At 33.0% G+C, this 16,465-nt stretch overlaps 2 protein-coding genes across 6 annotated transcripts in view; one reads left to right on the top strand and one right to left on the bottom strand.

The window, feature by feature from the left end:
* M7BP (Myosin-7a binding protein) overlaps positions 1 to 14,222 on the top strand; it is a 58,296-nt gene extending 44,074 nt beyond the window's left edge. Inside the window, exons 1-11 of one of the 5 annotated variants that reach the window (XM_013320863.1) lie at positions 2,091 to 2,267; positions 4,519 to 4,742; positions 8,817 to 8,975; positions 9,141 to 9,255; positions 9,336 to 9,995; positions 10,124 to 10,250; positions 10,336 to 10,373; positions 10,448 to 10,820; positions 10,899 to 11,235; positions 12,311 to 12,970; positions 13,148 to 14,221. In XM_013320863.1, coding sequence (XP_013176317.1) covers positions 2,174 to 2,267; positions 4,519 to 4,742; positions 8,817 to 8,975; positions 9,141 to 9,255; positions 9,336 to 9,995; positions 10,124 to 10,250; positions 10,336 to 10,373; positions 10,448 to 10,820; positions 10,899 to 11,235; positions 12,311 to 12,970; positions 13,148 to 13,465 — 3,105 coding nt within the window. In that variant the 5' untranslated portion in view covers positions 2,091 to 2,173 and the 3' untranslated portion in view covers positions 13,466 to 14,221. Of the gene's footprint in view, positions 1 to 2,090; positions 2,268 to 4,518; positions 4,743 to 6,966; positions 7,126 to 7,516; positions 7,593 to 8,816; positions 8,976 to 9,140; positions 9,256 to 9,335; positions 9,996 to 10,123; positions 10,251 to 10,335; positions 10,374 to 10,447; positions 10,821 to 10,898; positions 11,236 to 12,310; positions 12,971 to 13,147 lie in introns of those variants that run through there. The other 4 variants (XM_013320862.1, XM_013320861.1, XM_013320864.1 and 1 more) reach the window with 4 other exon arrangements.
* Positions 14,223 to 14,349: 127 nt separating this feature from the next.
* LOC106124054 (UPF0553 protein C9orf64 homolog) lies at positions 14,350 to 16,237 on the bottom strand. The gene is made up of 4 exons (XM_013320507.1): positions 15,991 to 16,237; positions 15,636 to 15,851; positions 14,960 to 15,419; positions 14,350 to 14,814 (listed from the first exon to the last, which is right to left on the bottom strand). Exons 1-4 carry the CDS (start codon positions 16,096 to 16,098, stop codon positions 14,585 to 14,587), a joined length of 1,014 nt encoding a protein of 337 aa, XP_013175961.1. The 5' UTR covers positions 16,099 to 16,237; the 3' UTR covers positions 14,350 to 14,584.
* Positions 16,238 to 16,465: the final 228 nt, after the last annotated feature.

A 16,465-nucleotide genomic window follows, 5' to 3' on the forward strand; every position in this document is an offset into this window, starting at 1 on the left:
TTTTCTTTAGGTTATTTACGTTATATGACGGGCAGGTCCATTTATAATAATACTGAGGGGTATTTTAAATGAAATTCTTGCAATGATTGATGCATGTTGCATGTGAACGACCCTTGCTGCTTTCTATACTCGCAGTAGAGCTGATCCAGTCATTACCTTAACTAGTGCAACACGTGTCCGAGGAAATGACAACGTAATTCTCCTATACTTTCGTTTAATTACACATCCATTTTATCTTATTACATGTATTTAAATACGTCAAAGCAGAAAACTAAAGACAAACGATAAAAAAAATACGAAACAATCTTTTTCTGAGGATTCCCACTGCAGAAATATACAGAACCATACACATACCCCTAATCCTACTATTATAATATTATAAATACGTAAGTATAAATGGATGGATAGATGTTTGTTAGATGATATCTTCGGAACGGCTAAACGGTTCTTGGCGAAATTTGGCACAGTTGTAGAACATAGTCTACGCACATATGCTACTTATTAAGTTTTTTTTTAATTTCCGCGCGGACGGAGTTCAAGTTTTGAATTTAGAAATACTGGCTACTAAAATAGCTGTTTATGAGACTAGGCCTAATCCTTTCGGTTACAGTATTTACATACGAACGATCAAACGCAACAGGAATACATATATGGAAATAAACATTTAAATACCGTTCGTATTTGAATTAACACATAGCTATGTATAATTTTATGGGTCAAGGATGGTATTCGTTTCATACTGCCAAATGTAACTACGAATTAGTTTGAATATTGACTAACTTACTTATTTCTTACTAATATTATAAATGTGAATGTTTGGATGCATGGATGTTTGTTTAAAGGTATCTCCAGAACGATTGCAGATCTAAATTTGTCATAGATATATAAGGTAGTTTGGAGGAACACATAGGTATACTCATAAAACTATATAAAACTTCTCGATATTTTGCTATGGTATGTCCGCCCCATGTTTATTCTCAGTGCGACTGAAGCAAAGAGTAAGTAGGTATAGACTCAAGGTCGTCCTCGTTCTGTCAAAGAGCATACGGTGTTGATGGTATACCATTGTGCGTCCAGTCATTTGCATGATGACCGTTAAAAGTTTCATGTCACATCTTCGTCCTGAATTCCTCAACGATTATCGGTTAAGTAACTGTTTACTTTGGCTTTATTGGTGATATTTTTGGCAAATTGTGTTCTCATATTGATTTATTAAAGTAAATTCCATATTAATCTACTAGAAAGCCATTTTGTGTAATGGTTTCTTGCTTTCCATTACGCCTCTGCTGACTTATTTAATTTTTTTTAAATAAAGTTATATCCAGTCAATTTTTATCAATAAGTTTTCGTTTTCTAGTTTCTTTTTACAACTTTCTGCTTCAAAAGATCTTAGCAAACGATAAAATACGTGAGATATTTGTTTTCTTTTTTCCTTTACTCCATATTAGACACACATTGAGCAAAGCTTATCAATGTTACGGTCGTGATGTACTCGTTAGAAACGGTTGTTATTTTATTTTTACAAAACCATAAAGCATTGGTCTTACTTTCGTTCAATACAGTAGCAAATAGTTCACTATCCGAGCGTTTACTTTCTTCAGAAACTAAGATATAACATTTACAACAATATTTTCTTTAAAGCCCTGCACACGGTAGAAGCCAGTTTTAGCTTTATTTCTCCCAAATTAACAGCTTAATTGAAATTTTCGAGAATTTTACACTGATTTTTTTTTAAACATAGTTTACAAAACATCTGATTTGTCACTACATCGCAGCGCGCGAAGTTTTCAATTCCGTTCCGAAACACGCAGAACGGATTTCATAATATCAACAAACAATCCGTTAAAACACACATCAAACGGTCACTTAAATTTCAAAATTACTACTAATAACTGAAACACACCTATTTTTAAATAGTTACTTTTAAATTAATGTGAAAAATAACAGTTACATCTTTAATATATACTAGTTAAAATAATAATCATCCATTTTTTTCGCCTTTAACTAAACTGTTATGTTACCTGAAAACGTTTTAAAAGGTTAAAACCCATACAATCAAAACAAAAACATGTATACTTTGTTAAATATAATGTAAACTCGTAACGAATTGATGTTAAAAATATAAGATAAAAATTAATAAATAAAGTTAGTGATACAAAATGAATAATTGAAGATGTTGGAATACCTGATTGTACTATTAATTGGGTTTTGGCTGGGAGTCGCCATATTCCTGTACGTCTCCTGTTATTGGATTGAAGAGATTTTAGGTAAGTAACGCTGAGAAAATGTTTGGAATAATTTATGATATGAAACTTTGTGCTATTCCAGACTTTGAAGAGTGAATTTTGTTTTGTATTATGTTTGGTAATTCCTTTAATTGTCATGTTAAAGGATTTAAGCAGTTACTATACTTATCTCGAATCGTATTATACTTTTACAATTATAATCATGATGTCATAATTTAAGCAACAGTTTTCGCTACTATTGTTTTTCGAATCTATTCATTCAAGTATTAAAATGTTGTCTTAATACTTATATAATCTATACTAATATTAAGAGGATCAGCTTATTTGTATGTAAAGAATAGGCTTTGAAACTGCTGAACCGATTCGAAAAACTCGTTCACTGATGGGATATCCGCAGGTGACATAACCATATTTCTCTTCTTCGTATTCTTCATTAATGAAGGTCGTGCTTGTCTTGATATGATTTAACGGTTGCGTCGACCAGTTGCCTCCGTTGCGCCGTCCTGTCTTTGGCTTGTCTCAGGGCAGTCGTGATATTGAGTCCCAGTATAGCCTGCACTTGATCGGACCAGGGGGTAGGTGATCGACCCCGTGACCCTCTATCTACCTATCTATCTTTAGGCACATTTATTACTATTTTTTTTATATTACGCGGTGACGATTTCATAGGCTGAACAATATTAACATAAAAAGAGGGAATTTCTATATCATATATGTGAAATTTAATCTTTTAATGTAATCAATACATTATTTTGTCCTCCATGACACATGGAAATTGACTTTAGGTATACAAATATCGTAAATATATTTGTGTAAACAGAATATTTAATGTAACTTGTCTCAAGAAATGATAAAGTCAACGTGTTTATTGATCATACAAAGGTCACTTGTATGAAGAATTTCTGGAATGTTCTGATTTATTATTCGTAGCTTTTTATTGCCTTATTACGTTTCTTCCAGCGTAATAATAAAATTCCTAATTACGACTAGTAGAATAAACCTATCTAAGATATAAAAGAAGTATTATAATTATACACAACACAGACGAATCCTACAAAAAAACATAGCAAAAAGTTTCCTTGAAAACAAGAATGACGTGTTGAACACATTAGTTATTCATACAAGTCTCATCTCACGTGCAGTGCAAAAAGTTTTTACAAAAAATAACCTTTTATATTTTAAAGAAAGAAAAACAAAAATTATTCATCTTTATTTTATTTAGCTTTTTAAAAATAATTTTATAAAAGTTATAATACAATTATTAAAACATTGTTTGCGCTAAAAGCAAATCTGCAATTTCGGCGTACCCCTTTAAGTTAGACGTTATATTTATATTTCTTTCTAAAATTAAGAAATTGATTTTAAGTACAAGAACAACGTTTAAAATCTTAACACAACTTTTAAAAAAAAAGAATTTAGTTTTAATAAAGGAAGAATCTTTGGTGAACTATATTTTAAACTATAAAAGACCCCTCTAGAGTTCTAGTACCAGAAGAACCCCTTTAAATCTCTATACAATTATCTTCATACTATTTAAAGGAGATCTAACATTAGTTTAGAATACATTTGAAGAAATGTAGTCGCTAGTTAATGTAAGTCTTTGGTAAGACAACTAATAAATTATGCAACTATAGTTTAAAGAAAACTTAATGATTTCCTACAAAAGAAAAATAAAAATGTCGTCTGGTCGTGTGTAGCTGAACAAAATATCTTATAAATAATGAAGAAATATAAATCAAAGACAACGTTTTAACTTTTAAAATCGCCAGAGGTCGGCACCCGACCTCGGATTCTCTGACAACTCGTGAAAACGCTAGATGGCGTGCGGAATGACGATGACAAATACTAATTGTTGCCATTGTTCAGCGCCCCGGCCACAGATAATAACAACTAATTGACTATGTATTATTATAATTTACAACTTTACTTGAATACAAAAGTATTTTTAAATCAAGGCTATGTGTCCAATCAAAGAGTTAATTGCGAAAATTGCAATTGCAAGTTTATACAGAAGGCTCTTGTAACGCAAAAGTGTGAGCTGACGTGCCGCATTACCATTATAAAGATCCTATCGTAAAACACGCCATGTTTTTTCTAAGCGCTTGAAAGTTTCCACGCACGCGCATATTCCTACGCACTACACTCGTGTCATTCTCTATATGAATCCTTCAAACTTTTCAAAAGCATAAATCAAAATGTATTGTAAAATCAGTTGAAAATTTATATTATCATAAACTGTTTTCATATGCAATTTATTTTTTCCTTTCGTCAGATTTACCGCAATCCCAGCATGGTTCAAGCGCCGGCTACGTGGGCAGCGGGGCGAGCGGTGCGCACGCGCAGCTCAAACGGCTCGTTGCCAGAGTCGTGGAGGAGGCTGCAGCGCTGCCGGCGCTGGCGCGGTACGCCGCAGCGCCCTCGCCAACGCCAACGCCCACACCCACCATACACTCCTCAACATATGAAGATCTGCTAGCTACTGCTATATTGAATAAGGTAAGATAAACAAGAGGAACTGATCGTTATTTTAAAAGTTAAACAATCACTAATCATGTTAAAGGTTTGTAATAAAATTTACAATTAGCATTAATCGACTAAAGAAAATATTTTGGTTGAGAAGGATTTGCGGGTAATTATTCTAACCGTTTCGTGATTTTAGTAGTTAATTTGACGTTTTAATAAGATAAAAGAAACCGTACAAGGTTGTATAATAACAGCAATTAAACAAAGCAAAAAACAAAAGTACTTTAAAATGTTCGACTACTTATAGAATAACATGCATAACTTGTCTATGGATCAAACATCAAGGATTAGAACATGGGTTAATTGAGAGAACGAAAGAAAGAAGACTATGAATTATGATTCATATGATTCACTTACTACTTCATGGTCATTGAAATAGAAACACATTTATCATTGATAATAAAAACACTGGCATATTCAACAATTGTTCATTGGTTAATCATCAAGGAGTTTTCATTTGCTTATATTATGCATTTATGTCCGCTATTTATTGGCTTTTACATGTATCACAATTAAAATGGCTATTTATCGTATTTATGAAGTTAGTGTTTTATTATATTAAAGTCAGTCTATCAAGTCAGCTCGGTTTTATTACATGTCCTTCTAAATAGTACAGACAAAACTATATCGAAAGGGTTTTTCTCAGTGTAAATTATATATATATACAAACTCTTTGGTGTAAAATGGAAGCATGTCCTCATCTTTCGCCGTTTTATTACTTCAGCAATTTGCACTATATATCCGCGAAATTAGAGTGGAAGAAATGGCAAGACGCCTTCATGTTATACTACGATGAGTGCTACGAGGTGTTGTCGGAAATGAGTTTAGAGGTAAAATGAAATATTCCAACTTAAGAGTACTTTTTTATAAGAAAATCTTTATAACTGGCCTATATCAAATTTAGTTCTTTTTCCGTCACTTGTTTATGCCATCATTTACGGTTGTTACTTGTTTTTTAAGGTTTTTATTTTGATATCAAACTATTGATTTGCCAATAATCAAACATATCTGGTTAGTCGCGACTTACCTTTATGTAATGTTGGCGGGAAACCGTACAAAGTCATCATGTCACGGCACCTGCCACATACTAATTTAGGGCTGTCAAACGACAATTATGTAGAAATTAAATGTTTAATTCTTCAAATCTACTAAGTTTTGTAATGCAGTCATACTTATTCCTGTAGTAATTTGAATCGATTGTATTTTTGTGTGCGTCGAAACTTTTTTAATACCTAACGATTTTGTAAGTACATTTAAAAAACCAATGGATATTTTACTAGATTTTGAGGGGCCTAAGTCAAAATTACTTCTTAAAATTTTCATATATGAAAAATAAGCGTCAAAACCAACAATACTAATCTAGAATGCTGCTAATAAAGGATGCTGTTATTGTTCAATAATTCATAAAAACAGATTAAAAATTACTTATTATGAGTTGCTAGAGTTGCATATGCGCAATAATTTACTCGGCTTGCTAACGACCATTATGTCCACATTACAATCGTAACGCGTCACTTTCCGCCTTCGTCTTCACACCTTTCGCCAGCTAGAGCGCCTAACTATTTAAATATTTCCAGTTTTCCCACAGATTAAATAAAGACGTAACATGAATAAGATGAATTTTATGCACATTATGTAATTCGTAATTATGAGACAATTTTAAACACATTTGTAAATCATTTCCTTAATTAAATTAATGAAACGTAAGCCTTCCATTCAGGGTCCTGGGATATTAACGCGAAATCTCTTGCCCTGTGATTTTGAATCAATTGTGTTACTAATAATAGACTAAGTACTAAATTAAACAGACACAACATGTTTACATTAAATTATCAAAATTAAATAGACATTCGTAATCATATTGCACCATACGGGTAGATAAATATACGTTACAACTACGAAACTACAGCTATTCCTGGCGTATCTATAAATCAGCATCAATCATAAACGAGAGAACTTATCGTAAACCAAATTATCAAATCAGTTTTCACACAACGTACCTTCGTAGGTCCTTTGACGAATGAAATCTTTAGTCACACATAGACTAAAATGATTCAACCGTATCAATATTGAGTACGAACCTTAGATAAAGTTTCTTATCACGATAACATTTTGTCATAAGCCGCAAAGATACATCGAAACAGTTGCACGCTTTATAAAGAAATGGTGAGTATTAATACGTTTTTATGTTAATTAAGGCGCGAAAGCAATCTGTCAGTCGTGCGCGCGCGCCAAATTTTTCTCTAATGACGTGCGTTCTGCAATCGCTACTCTTACCACCCGCGAGTGTTTCTTTGTAATAATGTTGACATTATATATGTTTTTGGCTGTTGCTTCCTTATATGTTATTGGTTGGGTGAGTAATTTAATACGTAATATATTTTTTTAAAACAAAAATTAATGTTATTGGATTGAATTTGTAGCAGCAACGTTTATAGATGATTTGTTTTTGGAAAGAATAATTTGATGATTTTGAAAAAAAAAGAACTATATATTTTGGTGGTTTATCAGATAATACAATAAAATAAAATAAGCTAATACTACCAAGTAACAATGTTAATTTAAATTAAATATACATTAGTCACTGTTCATATTGATATTAAAATTTTTCCTTCGTCGCCAACCCTGTATATAATTTCTTTGCTCAGCACTGACTGACATTCGGGCCGCAGTGTGAGAGTGTTCCGTTCTATGAGAATTGTCTCTATCTTTCTCATTATTCTATTTTCACATTATTTACGTATATATCTTTAGAAACTAGTGCCCATTATATTTCGTCACGCTGCAACACTTACGAAGATGTACAATTTCATCAGCAATATTGTGAGTTACTTTCTCTAAATAGATTTTTCTGTTGCTCTAATTCTTGTAGCAGGTATACATACTCCTTATTAATTTATTATTAACTAATCGATATAAAATTATGAATGTCTAATATTTTCGAGTTAAAGAAGGTGAAACATTTTAGGAATAACATATCCTCTGTACAGAAAGTTTAAATCGTTTAATAATATCATTGTCATTAGTAAAAGTTTAATTTACATTTTTATTCAGTACCTTATATAAGTAATGAAAATTCAATGTTATTAATATTATAAATGCGAATGTTTGGATGGATGGATGTTTGTTTAAAGGTGTCTCGGCTGCATGGATCTTTTAGTTTAGGAAGTTAGCATTGATGTAAAACACATTTTGAAAGAACATATAGGGTACTAATTAAGTTTCTTTTTAATTCCGGGCGGACGGATTCGCAGACGACAGCTAGTGTATTATAAACATTAATAACATGCATGGAATAACTGATACTGTTAAGTGATTGCTTATCAAACAAATCGTCAAAGTCAGAGTGCAACGGTCTCCTGGCGACCAATCATAAATTTAATCGGCGATTAAATGAGTACTGCTGATAATATATGATAAATATATTATTATCTATATAAATATACTCTAAATATACTCCGTTTTACATCCGTTTTGCATCCGGGTTTACTTTAGTTGTTTAAAATATCTGTAACCGTTTGATTGTCTATCTACATAGGTACTTATTGTTTTTTTTAATGAAGCCTTGAAGCTTTCTCCGTAATGAGATTATTTTGTCTTGTGCCCGTAATAACAATCATATGGTCGGTATTCAAGTCTGATCACACACTGTTGGTCATAAAATAAATTATGACATATATTTAAAATGCCTAGAAACTTTTTTTAATACAATAACTTTGATAAACACGCATGTTTCTGCTATCTTGCGATATAATTGTGTTCATTTTTTTATATTGTAACAGTAGTTCCGGGATCTATACAATCCGATCACAAAACAATGAGATTTGAAGATGACTAGGTATTTTTTAAATAAACATTTTGACTGACATCATTTTAGTGTGCTTTAACGTGCCTAATTAAAGGCGGTATCTTATACGTCCCCATGGCGGCCGCAATTACGATTCGTAATAAAACTATTGGCGAGACGTAAAGGTTTGAAGAGTCTAGCTGACTGCTAACCTTAAGCCGGCACATTTCAATCATATAACAGTATTTGATGTATTGCAGGTGATCGAGCGTTACCAGACCGAGAGCGGGTCCGGGGGCTCCGGGGGTCGTAGCAGTGGCATCCACTCCGCCAGCGCCAGCCCCTCGCCCTCAGAGCGCTCAGAGCGTTCAGATCCCCGCTCGCTGCATTCCAGGAACACCAGAGACATCAGTCCTCCGGTGAGTACTCACTTGATGTTGCACGTGATAGGTTAAGACTGTTTTGACAAACTTTTATCGTTCATTTCACATATCCAAAACTGAAATTGCTCACATGATACAGTAACAGGTATGAATTACTTTTATTACATTCTAAGTTACTGATTATACTCATTTTGACTCCAGCTGCGCGAGGAGGAAGACGTATCTGATTGGGAGGAGGGCGACGCCACTGACGAGGCGGAGGCGCTACCGCGGCGCGTGCCCTTCCCGGAGTTTGGGGGAGACATCGTGCATAATGGTGATTTTATCTTTAAATTGATCTGATACACATCACTTACCTGAATATTAATTTGTAAAATGACCCTAAACTTTTTATAGATAACGAAGATCATGACTTCGACGAAATATCGAGCAGTGACATACAGGCCGTCGATGGATCTTGGGAGGAGAACTGGCTGTTTCAAAAGAAAAAAATTAAAACGATACAATCCGTACCTGTACCGATGCTGGTCCCTAACTCCAATGCAGACTATCGAGCGCTGATAGGTGACAGAGACGCCGAAGACACCACCGATCTTTCGGATAATGCGAGCGATGCTGAAGAACAAGCAGCAGACTACAAGAGCGATGTCAAAAAAGTTTTAGACTCAAAACATATTATTGGAGGAAAAGCGAAAGTGCCTGAGATTCATACGGATGATTTTGAAGCAGATAGTCTTGATAATATGATTTTTATCGGATCAGACGACAACGAGAAGTATAACGACACTACAATAGATGAAAATATTTCAACCGACTTTGACAATGAAGGAAATATCAATCTTGTAAACAACAATGAGGAGAATGATTCCATTTTATTACTTGACGTGGAAAGCGGACCGCCGCCGAAAGCAGAATTTAATTTAAATGAAGAAATACATAGATCTATATTCAACGACACTCAAACTGGATTATTGATAGATCTGGATACATCACAGGCAATGGAAGCAGATAGTTTGGAAAACCTTGATCATGGTCCCAATTCAAAAATCTTCACAGGTAAATAACTCTTCTATTATTTAATTTTACAATAAACTGTGAACAAATTAATTAATTAATTCAAAAATCGATGCCAAATGGAATAAAGTTTTGTGGTTTTCAATTTAATGTAACAAAAACATTCGCAGACTCTACAGCAACAAATACGTTAAGTCGTCACGAGCGAGTCGGTGAATATGAAGAGACGGTAGCAGTGCCGGTGCAGAGATACGCCGACAGTCTGCGCAGACAACATGCTGAAGATGATACTAAAAGGTAGATAATTGTAGATTAACCCAAAAGATATACTTATCAATAGCTTCTATAGCCATAGTTCTAATATAAACAATTCATTTTTCAGATGCACTACCATAGATGATAACGATGATTTGATACCAGGTCAGTATGAGATTCTAAAATAATCGTATCAACTCAATTTAGAACATTTTTCTTTTAATATTCTTTCTTTGCAGGTTCCATTGCACACAGAGAACGGCAGAAATGGCTAAACTATGTCGAGATGCCTAATAATCCTTATTCACCTGAAGCCATACAAAAAAGATTAACAACAAAAAGTACTTCGTCGTTATTCGATTCGCTTACTTGTAAAGACAAAGAATTTAAAGCTGAAGTTACCGAAGTCAATCAAGTTAATCCAGTGATTGAGAAGGAAGTTGATGATGAAGAAAGAAAGCATAATGGTACAATCGACGAGGAAGTAACCAACAAAATCCATTCGATAACTTTAAATGAAAATGAAATCGATTCTCTTAATGGTAAAATCAGAAGTCCAACACACAAAAGCTTGAAACGTGTACTTTCAGAAGAAATTCCTCAATACAAACGGTACTTTTAATTTCTACTAATTGCACACATTAAAATCTGCGAAATATCTAAAATAACATTTTATTAATACTCTTACAGATATGGCAGAGATTATTACATAAAAGACGCCAAAATGTCATCTGGAGCGCGCAAAACTAACAGCTTGTGTAACAGTGATACAAGCTCCATATCTTCAATTCATAAATCAACCAGTTTAGACAATTTCGATACAGAGTTCGCTTCGCCTGTAAGTGCCAGCAGTTCGTTGAGCGACCTCGAGGCGTCCGCCCTTCATCACAACATCGTCCGAGCATTTCTCAGCCCCAGAAACGCCAGTCCCAACTTTGCTATAAATCCCATATTCGAAAACCCCGACAGACCAAGTGATAATGATGACGAGAATCACTCGACAGACCGACATTACGTCACCCGGAACGTAAGACAAAAACATAAACCTGTGTGCGATCGAGGTGATGGTTATGTGGAAAACGAGGATATAGTTAGACTTAAAATACCGAAAACACCAGAAATTACAGAGGATCTTTTCGAACCTTACACACTTGTTAGGCGAAGTAACACGTTGAAGAGCGAGGACTTGTACATTCGCTCCAAGCGACGACCAGGTCTAAATTATTCTTTCGGCGGAAGCCTTAGATTAAACAAAGGTTTTCAGAAAGATTTATGGTGAATAGACACCTTCATTAGTTAACTTTAATAGCATCAAACCTCTTAGCACTCCCATTGATTTTAAATATAGATATAACTAAATCAACCAATCTGACTCCGAATCTCTGCCCCTATGCTCGATACAAACATATAGAATACATAACTCTGACATATCGGTTAATTTTATTCAAAAACTGACATGGTGAAAGGACTATTCAATAATTTTCAATTAATTCAAAATATCTTCGTTTTTGACGCGTTTGGTTTGTCTGTTACGTGTGAAAAGAAAGCATGCTGTGTGATTTAAAAAAACTTTGCCGACTAACAGCACTTGGCACATAATACATTTACAAATATCTATACAACTGCACTTATAGATTGTGTCCTTCTAATTAAAATTTTCAGTAATATTTCCACAGTAATCCTCAAAGAGATTAGTGGTGAGTGTTGTACGATTTTGGTGACAGAATTTTGACTAACAAGATAGAATGCTTGCGAATGAACTAACAAAATCTGTCGCACGCACCTCTTCATAACAAACATTTTCCTTTGCAGCTCTCACTTTAGCTTCTACCATAATCATTAGGTCACCCCATCGACGTCATCGCCTCTTAGAATCACTATTTTAAGTATAAAAATTATATTAATATTAACCATGATAGCACAATTCGTTTTCAAAAACACGCGTGTGCTTAAAATTTATAAAGATTAAATGCAGTTCTTGAATCGATTAAATTCAGCCTTAATTTTATCTTATCTTTATATATGTTGTAAAAGTTTGATTTAATAACCCAATGACTAATTCCATACACACGAATGTTATTTTACTATTTTCGGTATTTCAGGGACTATTGATACAACAGTTCACAACAATCGCTACAAATCAACATTACACGAAATTCGCTGGTAAAGATGAAATGCAAATATCAGTAACGACGATGCCTAACAACAATGACCAAATTTTAATAGAATACGAGGATGCAAATGAGCACACGCTGTTTGTCGCAAAACCTGCAATGGCCGATGACACTGATAGTAAATTTGATGAAATCCTGCAATCCGCGTACAATCCAGACACAGCGCCGTTAACCATAGAAATAATCAATCAAGACGATATATCAGAGAAATCACCGGAAAATCTCATAATTGAAAACTCATTTATAAGCACTAGTAGTTTAGAAGATTCTATTAAAATATATAACGTGCAGACCGGGGAGATTGTAAAATGTAAGCCCGATGATAAGGTATCACCCAGATACGAAGAAACGGTTGACAACAATGACAACATTGAAATACTAGATAAGAATCTCTCTGAGGAAATGAACGACAGCCTCAGTACTAATGTTGATACGTGCGAGGAAACAAACACAACCATTACAAACATAGAAAGAGAAGAAAGCTTGAACAAGATCAGTGATATAGAGGACATCCTGTCGCAACTTCCTAACGTAAAAGAATTAGCTAAAAAGTTTGTCAGTATGGAGAACTTGAACGAATCTACCAAGGTCAGTATGATAAATGCAAAATTGTATTAAACTGATAAGAAATTACCGTTTTATCACGTCGAAAATCTTTGAATTTTCATGTCTTTGCAATACCAATTTGCTTAATAAAAAAAGTAAACACACATTTATTACTTATTAATTAAATGTGTTTGTACTAATCATCGTGTAATTTTTCAGCCTCCACAACAGCCCGTAAGACGCAGAAAGAGCAAAGACAACATGCTTAACTTCGAAGACAAAACAGACAAGCCACCGAACAAACTAATTTACATGCACAGTCTCACAGCTAGAAGCATTTCTAAAGAATTCCGGGACGAATTGAAACTGTCGTTGGCCACACCACTCACAGTTCCCGGAGGGTCCAAAGCAATTCCCGAAGGATTAGAAGAGATATCAAAGGAATCTAGTAGACCGGGTAGTCCAGTCCCCGAACCTGGTACTATAAAAACTAAATTAGCGTTCTTTGAAAGTTTAAAATCAAAATTGAGCAAATAAGTTATATACATTGATTATTTTTAATTTGGAATGTGATATTTATAGATAAAATATTCTATTTTCTTATATTACAAATATTTATTTTCATTATTTAGATTTGAAAGTTATATAAAATATTTAATCTGTACAGACATCAATAACATTTTCGTGACGATAATCAGATGCAGGCATCGTCGTTTCTATATATAAATAAATAAAAATTGTCATACTACATTTGGTTTACTGTTTGTAAACCATTTTCGTAGATAAATCACTCATGTCACAAAACTACAACTTGAACGAGAATAAACGAACATAATTTAATTTTTATTGCTGGCAACACTGAAATGGCTAGATTATAAATAAACAATGGTGATCTGTTATACTATTGTGCGGTTGGAAGATTTTTTTATCTTTATTTCATTGGATCATTCAATCGGTGTCATTAAATTATTATTATTTACGAGTTTACGAACATTAGGATGATGTAAATATTTAGTGCCATTTTGTAATCATTATTCGTGTATTTAGCTAATGCCAAAGTTCTGAATATATTTCTTAAATTGGTGTGTAGGGTAATATTTTTCCTCTGTGGGTTGTGTCATGTTCATAATATTCAAGAATTTAGTTTTATGTTACAATTATTTAGAATTAAGATGAGCAATAATATTCATCACATTTACAGTGAGAACATAAGATTGTGAAATAATATGTAAATTATATTAAAATAGACATAAATGTTACCTTTTTATGGAATAACTATGTAATTTGTATCTTAAAGTTATAACATTCCGTAATAATAAAAAATATATATTTCATGAAAAAGGCTTTTATTAAAATGCTTCCATTGTATCAATCTTATTTTTTTACATATTTACATCTTTTACTTTTATAATTTTTAATACATTTTAAAATAATCACATAAATAGATATGTATATTCATCTTATTCTGTTACAAAAGTATGTTCAACATAATACTGTCTTCACTTTCATATTCAAGAATTAAATAAATTACGAACTTATGTATTTCTCCTATATATACAAATATACATGATTGTTTAGCCATTTATATAATTAGTTTATAATAATGTCTCACAGTAGTTGTCTCAGTTACATTAAAACATCAAAATACCCACATGTTCAGTAAAATATACCTAATGTTTTATGATATGGTATACTTTCAACCTCATGCACATGTTTCCTTCTGTAGCACCAGAGATAATAATCAATTAGACTGGAATTAGGCACAGATACAGCCAATTGTTTTTCTTTTATTTCATCTTCTATTCTCTTCTTCAGCAATTCCACTGCATGGATAGAGCATCCGCGTATTTCTATTTCTTCATCTGATCCACTTTCAAGCAGTTCATCTGTCAAGAAAAAGAATAATATTTTTTTTTTTATAAATTTTATCTGTCTTTAATGGAACTTCATGGTGCTATAGTGTTTGTCAAATTTTATAAGATGCATTTTCAAATTTAAAAAAAAAATACATAAAAGGTACAAAGTACAAACCATTATTCAATTTATTCATCAGTTCATCACTATAACTAATAACACCAAAGTATACCAAAACTTGTGGCACTCTATAATCAGCAAACATTGTCAACTTGTCAATATCTTCAAACTGTCCCCAACTAGTACCGTTGAAAAAATTCCACATATCCGCAACTAAGATCTGCCCTCTCTTATAGAACGAAACTGCTTGACCATTGTACATTGCTTCATCTCTGAAGCATGGAAAGTTATCAACAACAATCTCAAGCAGTTTTATCGCTGATTTATTGGCTTCTTTTACGCAAGTTTCAAATGTACTATTAAACTTTTCAATGAGTATACTTCCAATTTCATGTAAAACAGAAATTCTTTGCTCGAAAAGTGGTATAATAACATCAGTGTCCCCTTTCATGATGTCAAGCAGTTGTTCTTTTGTTATTTTGGAATAAAATTCAGGATTTGTTATGTCAACACCATTCTGGTATGAAAAAAACAAAATAAATTTAAGAAAAATTGAATTTCTCAATATGCTTCCATCACCACTAAAGCTGTAAATATATTACAGAGTAAATTACACTTTTTAAATATGAAGAAATAGATTCTTTAACATACCCAAATGTAACAATCCTTTTCAAAGCAAACCATAAATCTTGGTCAATTTCAACTTTTATAGCAGTTGTGTTATAAACTATACCTTTATTGCTCTGTTTAACGCAGCCTCTAAAGCGAAATATCCAGTGAAACCATCAACAACCCATTGCTTTTCTTTATTCTTAGACCAAAAACAAAAATTCAGTGCATCTGTCACAAAGACCCAATCGACTGCTCTCGGATGGTCTTTTGAAGGATGAATTGAATCTGACCCCGTCTCTGGCATTTGTAACTGATTGCATTTTATACTTGACAGTATCTGGAAATTACGATTTTATTGATTCAGTATTTGTATAGAATTGAACATGATAAAATAACAGATTAACTTAAAGGGTTACTGCTACTTAATTCACAAAGTAACTGAGGCAAATACTTCTTCATTAAAACAAATTATTTACCTCTTTGCACAACTTTTCACCGCTGTCCTTATTAATTTTAACGTGTTTTGCGTGCTTAGCAATAAATTCTCCAGATTTCGCTGGAAGCATTACGTTACCTCGAGCCATTATTACTGTATAGTAAAATTTAAAAAATAAAGCAATTAACTTTTATACTTTTTAAATTATCTGATAAGAGGCACTTGATAAATTTGACATTAGCAGATGTTGTTTTTATTATTCACTCGAAAGAGCAGGCAAAGGACACATTAGCAGATGCTGGCAAAGAGTATATAAAATATGGATGCTGGTGACACTTTTTGGCAAAGATAAAGATTAAATGGCCTTGTCAATAGTTGTCATTGGAGTAAAAATTATTTATTTGACTCACAAAATAAAAATTCAAACTTAAAATTGGTTTTAAATATGCCTTAAATAGTTAAATTATAGGAAGCTCCAATATTGTGAAGATTGTAGACAATTGCTTAAGTTTACA

Source organism: Papilio xuthus, unplaced genomic scaffold (assembly GCF_000836235.2).
Source record: "Papilio xuthus unplaced genomic scaffold, Pxut_1.1 DF825946.1, whole genome shotgun sequence".
NCBI classification, from domain to species: domain Eukaryota; kingdom Metazoa; phylum Arthropoda; class Insecta; order Lepidoptera; family Papilionidae; genus Papilio; species Papilio xuthus.

What these genes read in the sequence shown, in the direction of transcription:
- LOC106124054 (XM_013320507.1), bottom strand. Translation starts at nt 16,098, where the DNA reads ATGGCTCGAGGTAACGTAATGCTTCCAGCGAAATCTGGAGAATTTATT. An exon ending in GTGAAAAGTTGTGCAAAGAG is followed by an intron (nt 15,852 to 15,990) that starts GTAAATAATTTG and finishes CGTAATTTCCAG; the next exon opens with ATACTGTCAAGTATAAAATG. An exon ending in GATGAATAAATTGAATAATG is followed by an intron (nt 14,815 to 14,959) that starts GTTTGTACTTTG and finishes TTTTCTTGACAG; the next exon opens with ATGAACTGCTTGAAAGTGGA.